The sequence below is a fragment of the Pollicipes pollicipes genome, unplaced genomic scaffold (assembly GCF_011947565.3).
Source record: "Pollicipes pollicipes isolate AB1234 unplaced genomic scaffold, Ppol_2.1 Scaffold_4002;HRSCAF=4701_pilon_pilon_pilon, whole genome shotgun sequence".
Classification (NCBI taxonomy): Eukaryota; Metazoa; Arthropoda; class Thecostraca; order Pollicipedomorpha; family Pollicipedidae; genus Pollicipes; species Pollicipes pollicipes.
This window is the reverse complement of record NW_023596420.1, coordinates 30,783,297-30,803,724: the sequence shown is the minus strand read 5'-3', so window position 1 is coordinate 30,803,724 and position 20,428 is coordinate 30,783,297. Positions and strand designations below refer to the sequence as shown.

General features: G+C 52.6%; 1 protein-coding gene across 1 annotated transcript; it reads left to right on the top strand.

Moving 5' to 3' along the window:
* Positions 1-9,266: 9,266 nt before the first annotated feature.
* On the top strand, positions 9,267-15,668 carry LOC119093509 (cofilin/actin-depolymerizing factor homolog). Its single transcript, XM_037216469.1, has 4 exons — positions 9,267-9,325; positions 12,030-12,272; positions 14,683-14,814; positions 15,107-15,668. Exons 1-4 carry the CDS (start codon positions 9,323-9,325, stop codon positions 15,173-15,175), a joined length of 447 nt encoding a protein of 148 aa, XP_037072364.1. The 5' UTR covers positions 9,267-9,322; the 3' UTR covers positions 15,176-15,668.
* Positions 15,669-20,428: the final 4,760 nt, after the last annotated feature.

Genomic DNA, 20,428 nt, shown 5'->3' with positions numbered 1-20,428 from the left:
TGACACGCTCTTTTTGCTGGTATTTATCTTTATGTGCGATACACAGAAAATGAAATCCTGCCCAGCCGTCCGCACCAAGCATTTTGAGGACCAGCCGGGCCCGCGACAAACGACAACTCCTTCTTAGCTTCGAGATTTATCCTCTTTTGACATAAAGTGAACTTGACCTTGGCCTTGCGTCGCATATCGCATTTTAACTCGAACCGCCTCCAATAAATTATTTCCATATCGCTCTCGAGCCTCGCGTTTATGGCATCAGCGGTTGCGGAGATACCGACCCCGGATCTTAGGCTGGAATCCAAGGGATACGCTCGGGTTGAGGTATCTGTATTTCATGCACATGAGATTGGTTGATGTTTTCAGACTTGCACGCGCGAACGGGTCTTAATTTTTATGTTAGGTTATCACGGATAATGATGCATGTACCTCGTCATCCAAGTTGAGTGGCATTGCTAACTTATTTTTGGAATTCGTTTTTTGACGTCACGTCGATTTTTGTCTGCTATTTTAAAAAAATAGGGAGCACCTTTCAGGGTAATCCCTTCTCTAATCTTCCAGCCGATCCTGATGATACTGATTCACCTGTCAAATCGTGTTCACTGGAATGCGCCAACCTCTGTTGGTACACGCTCCAATGGAACGCTCCAATGGAACGCTCCAATGGAACGCTTAAGGCGGAGGAACATCCACAGACTGGCTGGACGCAGGTATTTGTCCAGACATATGAAACAATATCTGTAATGATTGGCTCAGTGTTTGTCCACACACGTCTTGGGATTAGATAGCTGCAGTGGATTGCTTTGGTCATGAACTGGCAGATCCTGATGAGAGAAAGGCAGTTGGTCAGTTAAACTAGGTGAGGATTTTGCAAAGGCATGTTTTTCGAGAACGGGTCACAGGCGACGATGAAACACTGCGACACTGTTTGCCTGAAAAATAATATTTCATGCGTTTTTTGCTTTTGTTTAAAGCATAACAAACCTATGGTCTATTCCAGGCAAATTTTGCTGCATGCGTTGTTTTGCACTTTGAGCTACTTTTCTACGTCACATCGTCATAAGAATTAAGCGCAGCGTGCCTAAAAAGGAGATGAACTTACCCGTGCCTGACTAAAGGCCATCCGCCATGCACAACCGGCTGTCAGATAATAAATCCAGCCCCCCCCCCCCGCCATCTTATTTACAAATGCTCGATCATGGAATGAAAATTAGAGCAGCGTTGGCATCTCGACTTGAGAAGAGCTCGCGACATACCATATTAAATGTTTTCTGTACAATATTCAACCGTTCTATGCCCTGTTCATGCCCTATGTTCTATTGCTCTATGCCCTATGTTCTATTGCTCTATGCCCTATGTTCTATTGCTCTATGCCCTATGTTCTATTGCTCTATGCCCTATGTTCTATTCATGATAAATCTCCTCCCAGAGGTTGTATTTCGCCAGCGCGGGTTGGATTCCTTAGGTTTAGTTTTCGTTTTAGAGTGAGTATAAGGCCTTTTCTATAACAACGAAGATACAACCACATTTCAGCGCGTGAGTTTAGATGGCGAGCACAGAACGTGTTGCACGTAGTCACACAACCTTTTATGGAGCGCCAACGACTGCATTGGTCATATCATTGCTCAGAGGTCAAGGTGCAACCATGCTTCGGGCTCGCACCCCCACGTTGGAGTCCTGGGCGTCACTGAGCCATTACGCCACTCACATTGGCAAGACCCATGAATGAAGTGTTTTGTGCGGGAGTTGTTGTTCTGTGCTGTCTCTGTTTTTGCTAGTCAAGCCTGCTCCTTATGTGCCATTTTTCTTTCAAATCCCGAATGTTTCTTTCATACGCCTGGCATTTTTTTAATATGTCATTTCGTAAAGAGGAGCGGGTAATTGCGTGACCTGTGGAAAATGCCTGAGCGATTTCTGAAAAAAACAGACGCAGCAAATCGTTCCCTTAGTTATTATGTTCCGATATGTAGTATTGTGTTGGTGTCCTGCTTTCCAAAAAAAAAACCAGTCGAGGTTTTTCAGCCTAGGACCTAGGGTAGAGGATTGGGTAGTAAACTGACCTAGGGTAGTGGTTTGATCTATATGGTTTTTGAAAAGGAAAGGGAAAGGAAATCCTTGCGATATTTTGTCTTTTTCGTTGAATGGAAAAAGAAAGAAAAATGTCAAATTGAACAAAGAAATGGTACTGCAAATTTTGTGACGCCATGACTCATATGTCCTCCGCCAAATGTGTCTCGCTATTTCCCGCCGCTTTGCTTTTCAATTTCATTATGTTGCAACACTTAACTCCACTTATCTGAAGGGGCTCCCATTCATTCACCTTTTCCCTGTCTTTAAGCTCCTAACATTTTCATCCCTGGCGACACAGAAATAGTTTCCAAGAACTATATTACTGACTATGTCTGCCATGCGAGCACTTGTGCTTGCAGATGATGCACACGCTTCATAGCAGTAGCCGACACAGATGCTGCATTTTCACGGCATTTACTGCAGCCAGCAGTTTGTCTGGGTCCCAATCCAACGACATTTTGAGCTTTTTGGAGCGCAGCAAGGATGATGGGATAAGGAAAATCCAGGGATGAGGATAGCAGGGAGCTTCCACACAAGAAAAGGAAACCTACACGTCGCCAACATATATGTCAACACAGCTCTTGCTCACGATAGTTTATCTCTTTTCCTCTTCCCCTTAAAGTTGTACATGCATATATGTATGTGTATATATATATATATATATATATATATATATATATATATATACATATAGATATGTATATATATAGATATGTATATATATATACATATATATATATATATATGTATATATATGTATATATATGTATATATATATATATATATATATATATATATATATATAATTTGAGCAGAGACGTCATTGGCTGATAAGATAGCCTCCTATTTCTAGATCCACAGGCCCTCTGCGATAAAACTCCATTTCGACAAAAGTCGGTAATGCCGGTTCGGTAGCAAACTTTTCCGGAACAAGGAGACACCATGTTGTGTTAACTTAGGCGAATGGACTCACAAGTTCACTGCATACCCTACTTTAAAGGACATTGGTATGAAACTGTCCTCAATATGCAATGATCAGACAATCATCGGCACACTGGTCTATTGGCTGGGTCCTGATTTACGTCACTGCAAGTTTCTATTTTTGGCAAAACGCGTAATAACCTGCAAAGTTGCGGTGACGGGGCCCGCTGAGTAGGGCAAATAGTGTATTGGGCGAAGATTATCTCTACCGCTTATTTCTTAATTCAGTCGCCAGTTAATTAAAATACCAAGAATAGAATGAAAAGAAAAATACATACTCACAACTCACACGCACCTGACACAAACTGCATCCGTTTCTGTGGCAAAAGAGTTGTCCTAGCATCTCCGCCTAGTTACCATTACGTCAGAGGGTGCTTTTTCCCATGTTTTTAAAAAAAAATAAATCAGAAGTCTTTTCAGACAAATGGCTTCCTACGTCGCAGTACATGCGAAGCACGTTAAGAGGCACCTACTCAAAGCACAATTCACAGGCACAACTGGATTTTGGTTTTTGAACAGGGAATGCGTACACATTCGTTAAGATATTTGTGTTTTTAAACAAAACACGTTTAGCAGATCCCATGACCCTTAGGAACGGCGTAGCAGAGGCGGGGAGGCTGGGGGGGGGGGGGGGAGGCATGCTTTTGTCACTCTCAGATTGATCCAGAAAGACCCCATAGAGGAGCCATAGAGTAATAAATCAGGCTTAGAAGAACCTTTGTTACATCAAAAGACTCATTTTGCGCCCTGAAGTCTCCTTGACGAATGAAGCAAGGGCGGGTCCATGGAAGGCCGCAGGGGCATGCCCTCCCCCCTTAGGCCCCGAAGGGGCACATTGGCTCCGAAAGGGCCCATAGCCGGCCGAACAGGTGCAGCTACTTTAAAGACAAAACGCAACGAAATTGAGCGTCTTTGGACTTCGAGGCGACCAAGAACAGTTGCAAGCGAAAGTGAGGGGCCGCGAGTAGACAAAAAGTTGTCCAGTGACCGAAAGGTGTTTCTTGGGAATTTTGTGTCTCATTAACGCTATCCAGAGGCTCTATTGCTGTTTTGGGGGGACCTAAATGCCCACTTGCAGGGTCATTCCGATCGTTAAGGAGCCTCCCAGGTTGCCCTTGACCTTCTGCATTTACTCGGAGGGCAATGCTCTATTGCTGAGCCATTCCTGCTAGCGTGCCGGGGCGCTCTTGTCAATCAGGGGCCTTCCACGGATTCTTTTCATTCGTCAGAAAGGCTCTGTACGCTACAGCCGGGGCCCACATGTTAACCTGCCGGAGTATTCTCGGCTGCTCAGGGGCGCTTTAGGTTGGTTTCGGTTAACCTACCGACACACGTGCGATATGCTCGTGGGCCCTCTGCATAGGTCTAGGGGGCTCCAATTCTTGATGACTTGCTTAGGGGCCCTACGCTCTTGTCGGGGGTCCATCTGTTAACCTGTTTGGGCACACTCCGTCGCTCGGGGCCCACCTTGGGTGCTCTCTAATTAAATGAAGGACCCGCACACTTGTCGGGCCCCATCTGTTAACCTATTGGGGTACACTGGATTGTTTGGGGGCCCTGCACATGGGTTTTTTAATGAAGGGTCCCACGCTCCTGCCGGGGGCTACCTGGCAATCTCCTCAGGTGCGCTCGATCTTTCGAGGGTACTTCGCACTGGGTCTTGGGTATTTCTTATTTGAATGGGAGTCCTACGCTCTTGTCGGCGGCCTATCTGATAACCTGCTCGGGCACATTTCATCGTGCGAGGGCGAACTACACTGTGGCTTGGTTGCTTTCTATTTGAATGAAGGATCCGCACTCTTGTCGGGGCCCCATCCGTTAACCTACTCGGGCACACTGGATTGTTTGGGGCCTTACACATTGGGTATCTTAATGAAGGGCCCCACGCTATTGTCAGGGGCCCATCTGATAATCTGTTCGGGTCGCAGTCCACCTTTCGGGAGCCTACCGCACTGAGTTTTGGTCACTTCTTATCTGAACGAAGAGCCTTACGCTCCCGTCGCGCCCCTTCTGATAAGCTGCACGGGCACATTCAATCGTTGCACTCGATCATGCAGAGGCCCTCTACTTCGTGTCGCGGGTATTCCATATTTGAACGGAGGGCCTCGATCCTTCCGGGACCTCCATGCTGTGTCTTGAGTGCTTCTTTTTTGAATGGATGGCCATGTGTTCTTGGCGGCGCCCTATCTATTAAGCTGCTCGGGCCGGTGACGGATACAGAGAGGGGCGGGGGGGGGGGAGGAGGCACCGGACCACGCTCCCATGGACCATACGGTGGGGACCCAAAGGTTCCGAAGGGGCCCATAACCGGCCGAACGAACGCACTTTTCTAACAAACAAGATAAATAAGTTAGATAACAAATGAATGTCTTTGGACACACAGACCACAAAGAACGGTTGCAAGCGAAAGAAGAGAGCTCATACGCAAACAAATTGAATTATTCACCGACCGAGAAGGCGGTACTCGAGGGGAATTTTGGGGCTCACTACGCCGCTCAGAGAAGTTGCGTTGCTGCCCTGGCCCCATATGTCCCCTTGCCGGGCCAATCCAATCGCCAAGGAGCGTTCCACGCTTCTCTCGATCTCTTTGCATTTCCTCGTAGGTGATCCCAACGCTACTGTCGGGACACTGTGTTCTTCCATGCCTGGACACTCTTGATCGATCAGGTTTTCCTTCACGGATTCCTCCCATTCGCCCAAAACGCCCTATACACCTTTGCCGGTGCCCATAAGCCGGGGTACACTCAATTGCTCAGCGGCCCCTCATATAAGTCTCGAGTTTTTACCACTTGCTTGGAAAGCCTTATGCCGTTGCTGGGCTCGTACAAGGTAGCGCACCGAGGCACTCGATGCTCAGGAGCCCTCTACGTTGATTGAGGACTCTTTCCCTCTGGTCTCATTCACGGAGGGCTGTTCACTCCTATCGGGCCTCTTAGTGTTAACCTGCTCGGACAGTTTCATCGCACAGAAGTATAAAGGGTTTTTATCGCGCAAGGGCATTAAGGATTTGATTCGAACAAGGGTTCCGTCCCTGTTGGCCTTGGTGCCTAAGCCTGAGAGTAGCAGTCAGGCATGCGCTGTGAGTTTTTACGCGCACTCGTCGAACGCAATTTTACGTGCCATCGACGTTGCATGTGTCATTTCCCTTGGTTAAAGAGTATGTTACACATATCAAACTGGTGCATCACGTTCCTACATATTTTGAATGCTAGAATGTTTTGTACCCCTTCATAACAAGGACAAATTCTGTATTAGTTATCAGCCATCAGCTAATTACATCGCCCAGCTGGCTTGCCGTAAGTAAGCTAGGAATCAATTACTTGCTGGGTTTCGATGGTATTGAGCAACCAGTTTGAGTTTATTTTGCCTGTTTTTCCGAAACATTTAGCCTCAAAATCACAGGGATAAACATGATCTGGAGCAAATGAGTGAGCTCCATGTATGTGCATGCGTAGCATACCTACTTTGATAGGGCTGCGCACAGTAAGCTGAGTTCCCGTATTATGATTGGTACCCTATTTATTATTTTTTTGAGGTGGGTACCCTATTTATCTTCAGATATAATTGCTTGAAAGCGAGGATATCTTTGAAGGGGAGCGCAAACTCTAAGGGGGCCACAATATTGCATGGCGACCCCCCTGACGATATCTTGGATCCGCCTCTGGAATAAAGAAGCCGATGCTCTTGATCAGGAGGGCCAATGTGTTGTTGGGGAGGCAAATTTTCTGGTTCAGGGGGCCCCCGACACAAACTAGAAGGCCCCCTGTTCAGAATAAGGAGGCACCCTCTTTATTCACGACGGCAATTTCTGGAGCAGGAGGCCGTTTTCGTGCATCAGTTCGCCCCAATTTCGGATCAGGATGTTCTGTTTTGGGAAAGCGAGGCTCCTTGGTTAAATTTGAAGGCTCTCTTCGCAAGTTGTTAAAATTCTGTTCTGAAATAGGAGGCCTCTTTATGCATCGGGAGGTCATTTCCTGAAAAAGCGAGACTCCGTTGTAGGTAAGCGAGACCTTTCCATAAATAATTAGGAGTTCCCAGTCCTGAATCGCTTAACTGTTGACATTTAGTTGGATGAATATGATGCGTGTAGCAGTTTAATGAGAGAGAACAAGGCCTCGGTGCTCCTCCCCCTTGCATACGACGCTGTGCAAGAGGTTTCCTGTGAGGAGTCTTATTTTGTCCTGGTCTCCTGGAAAATCCTACCTCTCATCTCAAAACCCGTGCCGCCGTGCATAACAACCGTAGCAGTGGCGTGATCCAACCGAAAAATCGCTTTCTTAGAACTGGACACGTATTTTAAACATCAATCAGCACCTGGTACTTAATATTTGGTCTGAAGCGAAGGAGAGCGCATTTTCTCCCAGCTCAGTTACCGGATCCTGCCCTTCATGAAATGTCAACCATCGGGCATTTTGCCGCTGCACATGCACACGCCAACTCCACAGGTTCCTGCATGTCCGAATGGTCTAGCTGATTGAAAACGCCAAGGGTGTAGTTTCACAAAATGCGTTTGGGGGTGGGGGATGAGGGAGCTGAACAGTGAAAGATGACCCAGCTTACCCCAAAAATATGGCAGCAAACAAGTCTTTCCCCAGATTAAGTCCACTCTTTTCCCAAAGTTGGGGGGCCGGAGCCCAACTGACAAGAAACTAGACCCCGGCATACGCGCAGCGGGGGTGTAGTTTCGTTTTCAGTTAAGTGCGGAAGAGGATATATGCCCCCTCCAAAAAGCCCCCCCCCCCACAACTCCGAGAAGAAAGTGCTCAGATTCGGTTATTGGCACATCTTGTGGACGTTTCCCCATTTTAAATTGTACAGCCCGCGCTGAAAGCAGCGTGCAGTCTGTGCACCCTATGCGTGCATCCAACAGATGGTACAGTGCAAAAAAGCGCGGGAATAATGTCCATTTGAATGCCTCGCTTGCGAAAACGCCGCTGCACATGATTCATTATGCACTGTACTGAAATATTCTAGTGATAGCTATTTGATCTCATCCTCTCAAAACAAATTGATGACGTCTCCCCTGGCCCCTGGTCTTCGGTGCCTCTCGAAATGAAGCTTCCGGGCCATTTGTAGTGCCCCTGAAACTTGGCGCCTCTCGAAAAACAAGGGCCATGTGGATCCGAAACGAGGATTTTTGTGCTCCTTCGCCATGAGGTGTTCCTTCGATCCCAGGAGGGTGTCATGATCCCATGCCCCCCCCCCTCTGGATGTGCCACTGAAGGCGCCCCGTCAATATGTGAGAGTGACCGCCACAAACGGCGCTCCTTGACCTTGCTTCAACCATCCTGTCCACGTGCTCGTGCATGCTTCTCACTAACATCACAAGAAAGACTTGACCTTCGCCCGTCAAGACCGAACGAGCGAACGCGAACAGCCTTGCCATATAAGGTGAAGAGCGCTACGGAAGGACGCCTATTCTCTAGTTTCTGAACTTTGAAACCGTTTTATTTTAGCGTGAGTTGATTAACCTGGAGGCTTACAACTGGTTGGGAAAATTTTTGAGGAGTTCAGAGAAGAAAGTGTCAACAAAAGTCTCGTGCTACACAAGCCCCACCATGTAGATCAGCATCGACAGTAATGTCTGGTTCGCTTCTACCGCCAAACGGTCCCAGTCCAGATGACTCACTTTTCCCTTGAGACATATAGTTCGTACTGTTGCAGTTTATTTTCACATTATTCATGTTTTTTTCTTACGGAGAGGACATTTGTTCGTACCCCTTTCTAAGACAGAATGAACCGCAGCTGCAAATCTCCAGCGAGTAACCTTCACACATGAATGTGGCTTCTTTTGACTCGAGTTTTGTGCCGAAAATTGGCCAATGAGGCTCAGGAAATAGCCTGACGTATGGCGCATGAACTTTATTTAGCTGCCACTGAACGTCTGAACGACTCACCTTTATAAGGTTACGATGTTCAATCTGACACTAAACGCTCAGTCCTTAGCGGAGCTACACGGCTGACTACTAGGTTTTATGTGAGTAATGTAAGCAAAAACGAAAATATTTTCAGTTTTTTCCTCCCAATAGAAAATACATTCTTATATTTTTTGGTTACATTATTTTAAAAAGTAAATTGTACCATATTATAGTACAAGTTTCTCTGAAAAATATTTTCTGATAGAAAACTGCGCTGCTTTGCGGTAGAGCCCGGATATCAGCTGTGTGCTACACGGCGAGCTGTCGTGTTGCTGCCAGACACAGTTCCGTGATTTGCAGTCCTTCCTCTCTGGGCGTGGGGTTGCCGGCCGGTGAATTCTCCGCACATCCACGAAATGGTAAGTGATATGTTTTAATGAACGGTTGAGTGGGATGGAAGTATTGTAAGGCGTTTGTAAGAAATCAGTGTTCGCTTTTGCTGCTGTCAGAGACCGTGGAGGAGGGACGGTTTTTGGTGCACGGATGTTAATTGTTACCAATTTGAAAGTTGCCCTTGTCTGAAGCGGTTTCATGTTAAAGTACATTTTTGGCGAAGTATGCGGGGATATGACAGTTCTATGTTTGTTTCCCTTTTGAAGCAGGTTAGGCATCAGATGTAAGTAAGTTGATGAGGACTGGGAGCATTCACCGAACCTCCTCCCCACATTGCATCATTGAAAGTGAAACCTGATGCAAAAAGTACCATTTTTTATATTGGAATCCATCGATGAAATAATGAGCATTAGTACTCTAGGTTGTCAAAAAACCTTTTCACAGCATATGCAAGGGCATGCAGACATAGTCACATAGGCCAGTCTGCCCAAATTCATGGTGCAGGAATGCTTACATGGCATTGGTGTGCTGAGCATGGGGGATACATACATTGAATTCATGCAAGGTCAAAGTCCACTGAATTTTTAAATTATGCATGCCTGGTAACCTAGGGACTTTTGCACACTAACAGAAGATGTCCAAGAAACATTTGCTTAACTCCAGCAACTCCATACAGGCACATAATGATAAATGTGACAGTGTGATATTGTATAACCCATGAGATGCTGTTGGTGGCTGCAGGTGACTGGTCATTGGTAGTTGGCGCAGCCTAAACACCTCATACTTCATACAGCACAGCTGCCCGAACAAGGTGCTGTTACAGGTTTAAAACAGATACTTTTTAAGGCATTGTGATGTTTTTCACTTGGTGTCATTAGTGACCAGCTTTAGCCTTGGCAGTCATTGGGTAACCCTTTTTACTTCTGATGTGGTCACTGGGGATAAGGCATTGGGACTGACTGGACTGGTAACCATTACTAATTTTATCCATGTGTACTGATACTCCATTTGGCATTCTGTGCTGAATAGGATAAATCAAGGCAGATCTGTCATTTGAAATTTTTGGAAGTGGCTTAGTTAGGTTTTGCCCTATGCAGCTTTAGCTCCTATGCAAACATTCATGTTAGTTAGATTCATATAGGCATTGGGTGGATTGGATTCATTCATATAGACATTGGATTCCAATGTTGGACTGATCTATTTAAAACTGGGGAACAGCATTGTGAACATGATGCAAAGTGTTCAGTTTTGAACCAGAGTAGGCAGGTACTTGTGCTGCAAAAATGCTCTGTTAAGAAGTTATTTAGGTACAGGGCAGCTTCTGAGCAATGTTTGGATGTGTATGTGTTATCAGTATGAGTCTTAGAAGTAGTTATGTTTAGATTTTTGGCATTGTTTTGTTCATAGATGTTTCCTAACACTTGTATAAAGACAAAGGATGGTTGTTTCAATTAGTTCCTCCAGGCAAACTGTTCCACTTCATGGACTTGACAGCATTGTTCATAAACAAAGGTAAAACTTTTCCTCAAATCAAAACACATTCACTCAGTATTCATATCCAATTTTGCCCTGCAAGTAGTTAAGGTTATACTAGGCAACAGGATTAGAGGGCCAGCAAGTGCTCATGATGTTCCTGTCTGCTTCTCCGGCAACACATATTTACTGTAGAAGTATTGATTCTGGTCTTTATAAATGTTGTTTCAGTGAAGATTGAATCTGCTTTTTCTGTGATTAAGCCATAGTTTCATGCTAGCTTACATTGTCAGCATACACCACCAAGGTTTGGAGCACAGATAACTAGTCCACAGAGTGACCATATAGAGGATGTGAAACTGGTCCGTCATACCATTGGTTTTCAGGCATTGTAAGTTGTGATGTCCATGACTTGTTGTATGGAGACATTTTATTAGGGCACTTGCTGAAATACATCATGACAGAAAATCCTTACATTTTTGTTACTGATCTGCCTTACCCAAAATGGATGGTTTTGACACTGAACAAGATAAGTCTGTTGACTCCTTGTCACTCATATCCAATCAGTCATATTGGCAAATACTTCATCTGTGTGTGCTTTGTTTGGGGGCATCAGTCAAGAGATGGTCTGGGAGCTGGACACCACAATCAGCTGCTGATGGCTTCATTTATATCCTGAACATTGTAGCAAGTCAGTCACACATGCATCATTGTGTTCTATCCATGTCTTATGTGGAGTAAATTATGGTGTTGCTGTTATATGCTATAAGGCTGTTATGCTTTTTATCATCCAAAACATTTCCCCAATTATTTTATTCTTGGTCTCTGCATCTCATTGTGTGATACTTTGTATCTTGCTCTCACCCCCTGACTAGCTTATAGGCAGACTGCTGTGATTGCCTAGGCTCATATCTGCTAGCAAGGTCTGATGTAGCAACAATGTTCTGAACTGCTCCACACAATCACCCATTCATTTCTGTTGTTGCTTAAATGTTGTGCACTTGAATTTTAACCATGTCTGTCTCACAGACTTGTCTGGCTGTCCCCACACTGCTTAACTCTGTTCAGATGTCCAACTCATCTGAGACCCAGGCCACACCGTGGTCTGCTCATCGGCCTGCTCCCAGCCCCGTCCAACTCATCTCAGACCCAGACCATGCCATGGTCTGCCCAGCGGCCTGCGCACCCGGGTCGGACCGCGTCGCCCATCAGCCTGCTCCCAGCCCCCACCTGACCAGCCTGGCGCGTCCGTTGCAGGCGTCCGGTGTGTCCGTATCGGATGCGTGCAAGACGGTGTTCGACGAGGTGAAGAAGGCCAAGAAGCACCGGTACGTAGTGTTTGTGATCAAGGATGACGTCATGATCGACGTGGAGGCGATCGGCGACCGCGACGCCAGCTACGACGACTTTGTGACCGACATCCAGAAGGCCGGCAAGGGCCAGTGCCGGTACGGCCTGTTCGACTACGAGTACCTGCACTCGGTGCAGGGCGCCGCCGAGGTGAGTGCGCCGGGGCAGAGGCGAGTGGTCAGGGCGCCCGCCGCTGCTCGGGCCGCTGGCAGGCCGGCCACGAGAGTCCGTGTGTAGGCCGACTTGTCGAGCCAGATTGCGCCCGCCTGATTTACGGGGCGCGGTCCTCGTCTGCGGGCCGCGGCCGCGAGACGCGGCGCGTGCGATTTATGTGGCGGCGCCGCTCGTCGCCGGGTTTCATTTCCAGCGCCGGCTCGTGGCCGGCGCGCCATGTCGTCGTGATGGATGCTGGCGGACAGGCGCCGGTGGGCTGCCGCTCCGGTAATCGGCCCGGGTCAGGCGCCGAGCCGTCAGGTCGGCGGCGACGGCGGCGGCGGTGGTGGCGCACCTTCCGCCGGGTTCCGGTGGACACCGTGTATTTCGGTCGCCAAGATTTGGCATGCGCTGCTCGCGCCTGTGGGGTGGGGTAGGACAGCGCAAGGTGCGGCTGTAGCTGCTCTCGCCGGCTGCCCGCCGCGCGGCTACGCGACGAGCGTCGTGGGAGACGCGGCGCCAGCTGATGCACTCTGCGTGCAGCGTGCCGCGATGTTGACTTTGGCGCGTTTTTACGTTCGGTCGTGGCGCCGAGTGGGTCGCTCCACGTACCGCCGAGCTGCCGCGTTCAAGTGTGACGTCACAGTCGAGCCGCTACTGGCCCCAGTTTAGAAGCAGTTTTTGGAAGGATGACGTCATTCGGTATGTGTCGCGCCCACGTCTTGCCGCGTTACGTGGCGTCGCTTCTGGCCATAGCAGACAGGTCGTGTCCGAGGCGTGACGTCACGCGTCTGAATCACGCGACGATCGGTAGACTTCGTGGAATGGGCAGAATCCATGCGCAAAGTTGCGCTGCGAGACGGCGGGATAATGCGAGGCCTTCCAGACTGCGATGGGTGACGTCACTCACACGAGTCGCGCACAGCCGGCTCCGGACAGCAGCGGGCGCTTTGTCCGAAGTTGCGAGTCATTCGCACGGGTCGATCTGCGATGGATATCGCTCCCGGCCTCGATGGACATCTCGTGTCTGAGGCATGGGTTTGTTTGACGTGTGCCAATCACGTGACGTGCGCTACGTATGCTATGCGATTTGCCGCCTTCTGCGCCGTTGCCACCGGTTGGCGTGCTGGCGAGACGGCGGTGGCGCCGTGACCTCCCGCTCGGAGATCGGACACCGGGCGTGCGCCGCGGCCAACCTCTGCTCGCCGTCGGGCTCCGACCCGTCCGGAAGCCGGGCGGCGCGTGCGCGACGCTCCGCCGCCAGGTTTGCAGCCGTGCGTGACCTGACTGCGCCGCATCGGTGTGCCAGTCCGTCCAGGCGGCCTGTGCCGCGGGGCTCGCAGGCGAGGGCCGCCCTGGAGATGACGTCGGTGCTGCACGATCGGCAGTCGGCGGGCGGTGGGGCCCGATGACCTCAGCCAGGCCTGGCCTGCGGTGTTGGCCTCGGTCGCTGCCCGCTGGGGCGGCTTTTTGTGAACGCGGCGAGGAAGAACTGCCGAACGGCGTCGCAACGTTGGGATGACGGGACGTTTCGGCCGTCGGCACGCCCGTGAGCCGTAATCATCATCCTCAGCAGACCTTTACTGTCCCACGGCCTTGCAGTCATGCTGCTCGAGCATCCGGACGGAATGTGGGGCACGGCAGCAGATGTGGCAGTCGTCATGCCGTCCTGACGTGTTACCATTGAGAGTTGCTGGTTCTGGCAGCTGTGCCGTGCCGGCATTTCTCGGCGTCCTCCATCGGCGCCCGGGTGGCCGGGCGTGCGCCCCGAGGCGGTGGCGCCGGTACCGATTCGCGTCGCCACGCCCGGTCAGACTGATGACCACAGCTGCGCCGGCCATCTGCGCGGCGCGAGCTGGCCCGCGGTGCGGACCGCCTCACACGCGCGGATAATGCTCTCGCTCACATGCTGCCCGCCGTCTGGAAGCGCAGCCGTGCTGTTTTCTGTCGTGTCGGGTGATATGTGTCGGTGTCATGCGTGCGGATGTGTTGTTACGGGCCTGCCTCCGCCCTTTGTCGCCCGCCGCCACGCGCAGCCGTCCCGCCACGGCCTCGTGCTCATCTGCCCACGGGCGTGTGTGTCAGCGGGGCGGCGGCGCATGTCGTCACGGAGGAATGTGTCGGCCGTGACTCACGTGCGCCACGCCGAGCTGAGGCGCCCCGCTGTGGGCGGCCAGGCGTGCCCGGGTCTCCCGGTGAGACATCGACGGCCGCTGTTGCACGACCGAGCGCGCGCAGAGGCCGCGCCGCGGCACAAGCGGACCCGATTGGTATCGATGCTATCTCTGTTACGTGACGACGACTGTCTGGAGGGTGTGGCGCGGCGCACAGCCCCCGGGTTTTCGGTAAGCCCCTGCTTGCGTCCGGCGGTTTCGTTTGCGGTACTGACAGGTGGTGTGCATTGCAGCCCACGAAGAAGCAGAAGCTGTTCCTGATGCTCTGGTGCCCTGACGAGGCCAAGATCAAGGCGAAGATGCTGTACTCCTCCAGCTTCGACGCTCTCAAGAAGTCGCTGACGGGCGTAGCCAAATATGTCGAGGTATGTATCGTGCGGGTGGCCGACGCTGTGTTCCGCGTCGGCCAGGGTTGGCAGGTTGATCAGCCCTGCTCCCGCCGTTGAGGCGGCTGTAGCCGGGTTGGGGTGGGGAGAGGGGAGCACGGGGGTCTCTGTCGCTGCGCGGCGGTCGTTCGTGACCTCCCGAGGGCGGTTTGGCAGGCGGCCGGCGCTGTTCGGCTGGCGCGCTTGTTGGGGTTTGGCCGCCGCATTCCTGCTGGATGCCGTCGGCGCCGGCGGGCGAACGCCAGCTGACGGACACCCTCTCCGCTTGCAGGCGACAGACTCGGCCGAGATCTCCAAAGAAGAGGTGGAGAACAAACTAAGGCAGAATGATCGTATGTAAGCGGCGATGGCGACAGCCTGCCGGGTCGCGGACGCCCGGTGCCCGTGCGCGCTCGCGCGCGCGCACCCACGACAAAAATACAGACTGCTAGTCCCAACTGTGAAGGGGGGCTGGGCGTCACCCAGGGATCGACGATCAACCAGCCGGCGAATAAGCGAATCAACGGGACGGCCCTGCCGGCACCCAGCAGCGTTTGTTAATTTCCTATCTGATTACACGCATCCACGTGCGCGCCTGCCGCGGCCGCGCCTGGCGCGCCGCGCACCGGACCGACGGCACCAGGTGGGCGCGCGGCGAGGTCGGCCCGGCGTGCCCGCAGGGCTTCCGTCGACGCAGCACCGGGCGGGGCGGAGCGGGCCTGCCCGATGGCGCCTGTGTGACGTTTTGTATTGCAGGAAATCTGTTATCGAAACCACCTTTCAGCGTGTGTCGCAGCGATTTTTCTATTTATGATTGTAGGCTGTACACGTTACGAATAAATTTCCTTTCTACGCGGCGTGTGTCGGTGCGGCGGGCCAGCCGTCGGCGGCGGCGAGCCGGGCGCGGACGGCCCGGGGCCGCCTTCCAGCTCGCCCCGGGCTATTTATAGAGCTGGCGGCGCGCGCCGCCCATCCCGGCTGGATGCCGCGCGCCCTGGGGGACCGTGTTTTCGGCGCGTTGGGGAGGGGAGGCCCTCCCGGGCGCGCCCTGGTGCCCCGCGCGGGGTGCATGGCGGGAGGGATCGGAGGCAGTCTGAGAGTGGTGGCGGAAGCTTGCAGAGACCGGCCTTGGCGGGGCAAGGCAATGGCGCTCTCAGGGCTACAGGCACACTGTTGCTCGCCTGTGGAGCTCGCAGCGACGGCGAGATTCATTTGCACTTTTTGATTTTCTCAGTATCTAAGGAGAATGACGATTATGCACACCCATATCATATACCCACATTGCATCCGTGTGTACACATCCACATCTGAACGAAACCGACCCCTCCGCGCGCTCCAGCCAGGGACGACGTGCGATAGAAAGGACACCGCGCCGCGTGGAAGGGCGTGGCCGGAGCAGCTGACCCTGACCTTCGCCCCGGCGCGCCCGTCGCCCGCCGTCGCCGGGCCCTTCCGTGACGGCGGGGCGTGCAGGTACGGCCGCCGGTCTGAGTGCGGACGGCGGCAGCGGGCGGCGCCACGTGGGCGGGGCCCTGCCCGACGCCGCTGGCCGCCAGCCAACTGCAGCCGCGCTGCCGGCGCCGGCCGCCGGACGCGCCGGCCGCCCGCCGCGCCTGTCACCATGTAAGGAGCGAAACCGGCGGCGGACGCGCGGGCAGCGGCACGCTTTAACGTGCCGCGCAGGAACTACCGATGCCAGGTGCGAGCGGAGCGGGGCAGCTGCCGTCGCGGGTCAAATCGGGAGCTCCCAGTCCGAATCTCACTTATCGGCCAATGAGCAAACACCTCCGACGCCATCAAAACGACCGGGGTAAGATACACGGAGTGATCGCATGCATGTGCATACATGATGTGACGACAATCGACGGTCCGCGTTTGTGGCGAGACAAGTTCAGTTGCATGTCTTCCGGCAGTGTCACCTGTGACGCAGACACGCCGCTGCAGTTCGCCGCCGGCCGCCGCCCGGGCCGCCGCATTGTCCGCCGGCGGACAACAATGCGGCGTGGCGTCGCCAGGTGGGCTGCCGTCCGTCGCGCAGCGTTGCCACGCACGTCCGCGACGCCCCATCGCGCCGCCGCCGGCCCGGTTCGCACCACACCGGCGCGGCGGCGGGGAGACGCTGCGCGCCCTGCGGAGACGGCCGTCCGGCAGACGTGACGGCGTGGAGACGATCGGACAGGAGACGTGATGGACAAAAGACTCCGATGGGAGGGAGAGGTGCTACGTTCTGCAGGCGGGTACCGAGGGACTCCATGCCCGATAGCGGCAAGGACGGAGGATTTGGCGCGACAGGTACTGATAATGGCGCGAATGAAAGTGCGCTTCGCGCCGGTGACGGGGTATGGAAATGGTACTGGTGGAAAATGGTGCTGCGGTGGGTACGGAGACGGTTCACGCCCCGGAGGCACGGGGGCGGCGCACAGTGCCATGTGAGGCGAGCAGATGGCTCGCGCGTCGAGGGGACACGTCGGTAAGGCGCGACTTTGTTTCCAGCGCGAGCGAAGTATGTACCTGTTGCCTCAGTTTTGTTTTTTGTTTTTGTTTTTTGTTAAAAGCACAGCGAGACGCCGCTGCAATTGGTCAGGCCGGTGGCGGATCCAGCATTTCGTCAGGGGGGAGACACGCAACTTTGTGGGTCCCCCTGGAGTTTGCGGCCCTTCCAAAAAGCCTTCTCATTCCGCCCATCAAATCGTAAATCTACTCGAGTTATTTTTAAAACAGGAACCATCGTGCTGTGCCTAGAAAACTAGGCACAGTACGAGAACAGACACGGTAGAAAACAGCCCGCAGGCCTAGAAAACTAGGCTTGCTGCGTACATGCATGCATGGATCTTATTCATTTTCTCCAGATCATGGTGGTTCCTGTCATTTTGATTATGTCATCCTGTCAAAGCAGGCAAGTTGACGCGATCACCTGATGGTAGATGTCTTGTGCAGAGTTTTTGCTGTAATTGTCACGAAGGCGTGCGAAATAACCTGGCATTCAAACGTGATGCACGGGTGTAATAAGTGTCACATATTCAATAACCTACGGAAATGACTACGGCATCGGCTTCGCGTGAGGTTATACTCGGCATTTGCCCTTAAAAATGAATGAGGGTATATCTGCTGCCATAAAGCAGAGAAGCCGAGAAAAATCGTCATCCTACAGTCTTGGCCTCGTGCACATGGTGTAATTTGGCTAGGCCCATACACACGAGCAGGCGAAACACCCTGGCACTCGCGAGCACATGCGGGGCTTTCGGCAACAGAGCAAGACCCTTCTGACTTCATCGAAGGAGCTCACGAGCAATGTTGATGACCCAGAGCGGTCAAGAGTGCCCCGGCTAATCAAGGTTTATGTCCCCGTCAACGGCGTAGGCCCTCCGATGACTTAAAACTTAAAAACTTAACTTAAAAACTTAGCTAAAAACTAAAAACTAAAATTTAATAAATGCCTAATAAAATACTTAATAAATAAATAAACAAATAAATACTTCATAACTAAGTAATAAAGTACAAATAAAAAATTAATAAAACAATATAAAAAATTAAAAACCAAAAACTCCGAAAACTTAGGCCAAAAGGGATGGAAATGTCCGCGGTAGGAGTACAGGGTCCTCCGCAAATGAGATCAAATGGAAAGAGCCCTTCATTAATGTAGAGGGCCCCTTGGCATCCAGCCCCTGGATGCGTTGCCTTATATGGGCCTCAGCAACAGCAGAAGGCTGTCCGAGCAAGCGGAAAGAACCCGAAACCAATGTGAAGAGCCCCTAAGTAATTGAGTGCACACTGACAAATGGGGCCCCGGCAATAGCGTGTAGAGCCTCTCGGCTGAACGAGAAGAATCCGTGGGGTCCCCTGATCGATCAAGAGTACTGAGGAATGGAAGCAGGTAGCGTCCCAACAGCAGCGCTGGGCGCGGCGAGAAAATGCAGAGGTAAGAGGTAACGTGGAAGGCTCCTTAGCGATCAAATTGGCCCGGCAAGTGGGTATATAGGGCCCCGGCAACAGCGTGAAGCCTCTGGACAGGCAAATGAGCCTTAGAATGCCTCCAAGTCACCACTTTCTCAATGAGCGAAGAATTTTCCTTGTCTCCTCGGGGGCTTTCCACTTTCGGTTGCGACTGTTCTTGTTCATTTGGAGGCTCATTGACTTGCAATGGTGCTGCGTTTTGCGTCAGAAAACTCCGCCCGTTCGGCCGGTTATGGGAACGTTCCGGAGCCTGTGGACCCCTTTAAGGTACAAGGGAGAGCATACGATACAGGATGGGGGTAGCATAGCCCTGTGCCCCTTCCCTATGGATCCTCCACTGGCCCGAACAGCTTAACAGATGGACCGCGACAAGACCGCGGGGCGCTCCATTCAAATAAGTACTCAATACGCAATATTGGGGCCCCCGAACGCCCGAGCAGGATGCCCCCCCCCCCCCCCCCCCGACAGGAGCATAGGACATTTTATTCAAACACCAAGGCTTAATGTGAAGGGCTACCGAACAATCCATTGTACCCGAACAGCGTAACAGGTGGGCCTCCGACATGAGCGCAGGGCCCTTCAAGGAATTAGAAGTACCCACGACGCAATGTAGAGACCCCCAACGACTGAGTGTGCCCGAGCAGGTTATCAGATGGGCCCCCGACAAGTGCGTAGGGCCCCACGCAAGTGACAGGGAATAGAAAGAGGCCCTAGGCCAATGTAGAGGGCCCATGAGCATATTGCGAGTATGTCGGTAGGTTATTCGAGACCTACGTGAAGGCCCTCTGAGCAACAGAGAATGCCCCGGCAGTTATTATATGAGGGCCCCCGACTGTAGCGTATAGAGCCTTTCGGACGAATGGGAAGAAACCATGGAAGGCCCCCGATCGACAAGAGTGTCCTGACACGCCAGCAGAAAGGACGCCGATAACAGCGCAGGGCTTTCCGACTCCGGGGGGCAAGATATCGTGTCTTATCGAGCGTCTGGAAGCTGCTGGAGACGGTCATAGTTGCACAGGACGCGTGGCGCACCGGACGCGCGTGTCGAGCAGCCGGCGCCCGTCCGATCCGGCCGCTGTGGAGCCAGCATCAAGGTCAGTGGTGCGCGGGGTTGTGTGCGGGCTCGCAGGCGGCCGCCCGGCTCCAGCACTGCCGCGATCTCCCTGCCGGCTGGCAGAGCCGGGCGCCGTGCCCGGCCTCGCCCCGCCCCGTCCGCGGTATTGGCACGCCCCGACCCGGCGTCGATAGCGGCCTGAGGGGTGCAGCTAGCGGCGCGGCCGTGCGCCGCTCCTGGTCCGTCGCTCCTGGTGTGTCGTCCCGCTCCTGGTCCGCCGCTCCTGGTGTGTCGTGCTTATGGCGGTGCGGCCGCGGGAGGGTTGCCGGGGGGCTCACGGCGAGGACAGAGCCGTTGGCGGCGCGGCGGGCCGCGCCTCGACCACACGGGGGAGGGGCATCGGGGCCTGGGGCGAAGTGGGTACGGATCAACGTGGCTTGGCTCCAACTGCAACACAGTGAAGTTGATGTGGCTTTGGAGGCCAACTGAGGCGATCTGGCCATTTGCAAATGATCAGTATTACACTATCGATCTCTTGCGATTAGGCCCGTCCGATGATTCGACGCCCACTAGCATTAATAAGTTCTTTCGTCAGCCATTAGCCGA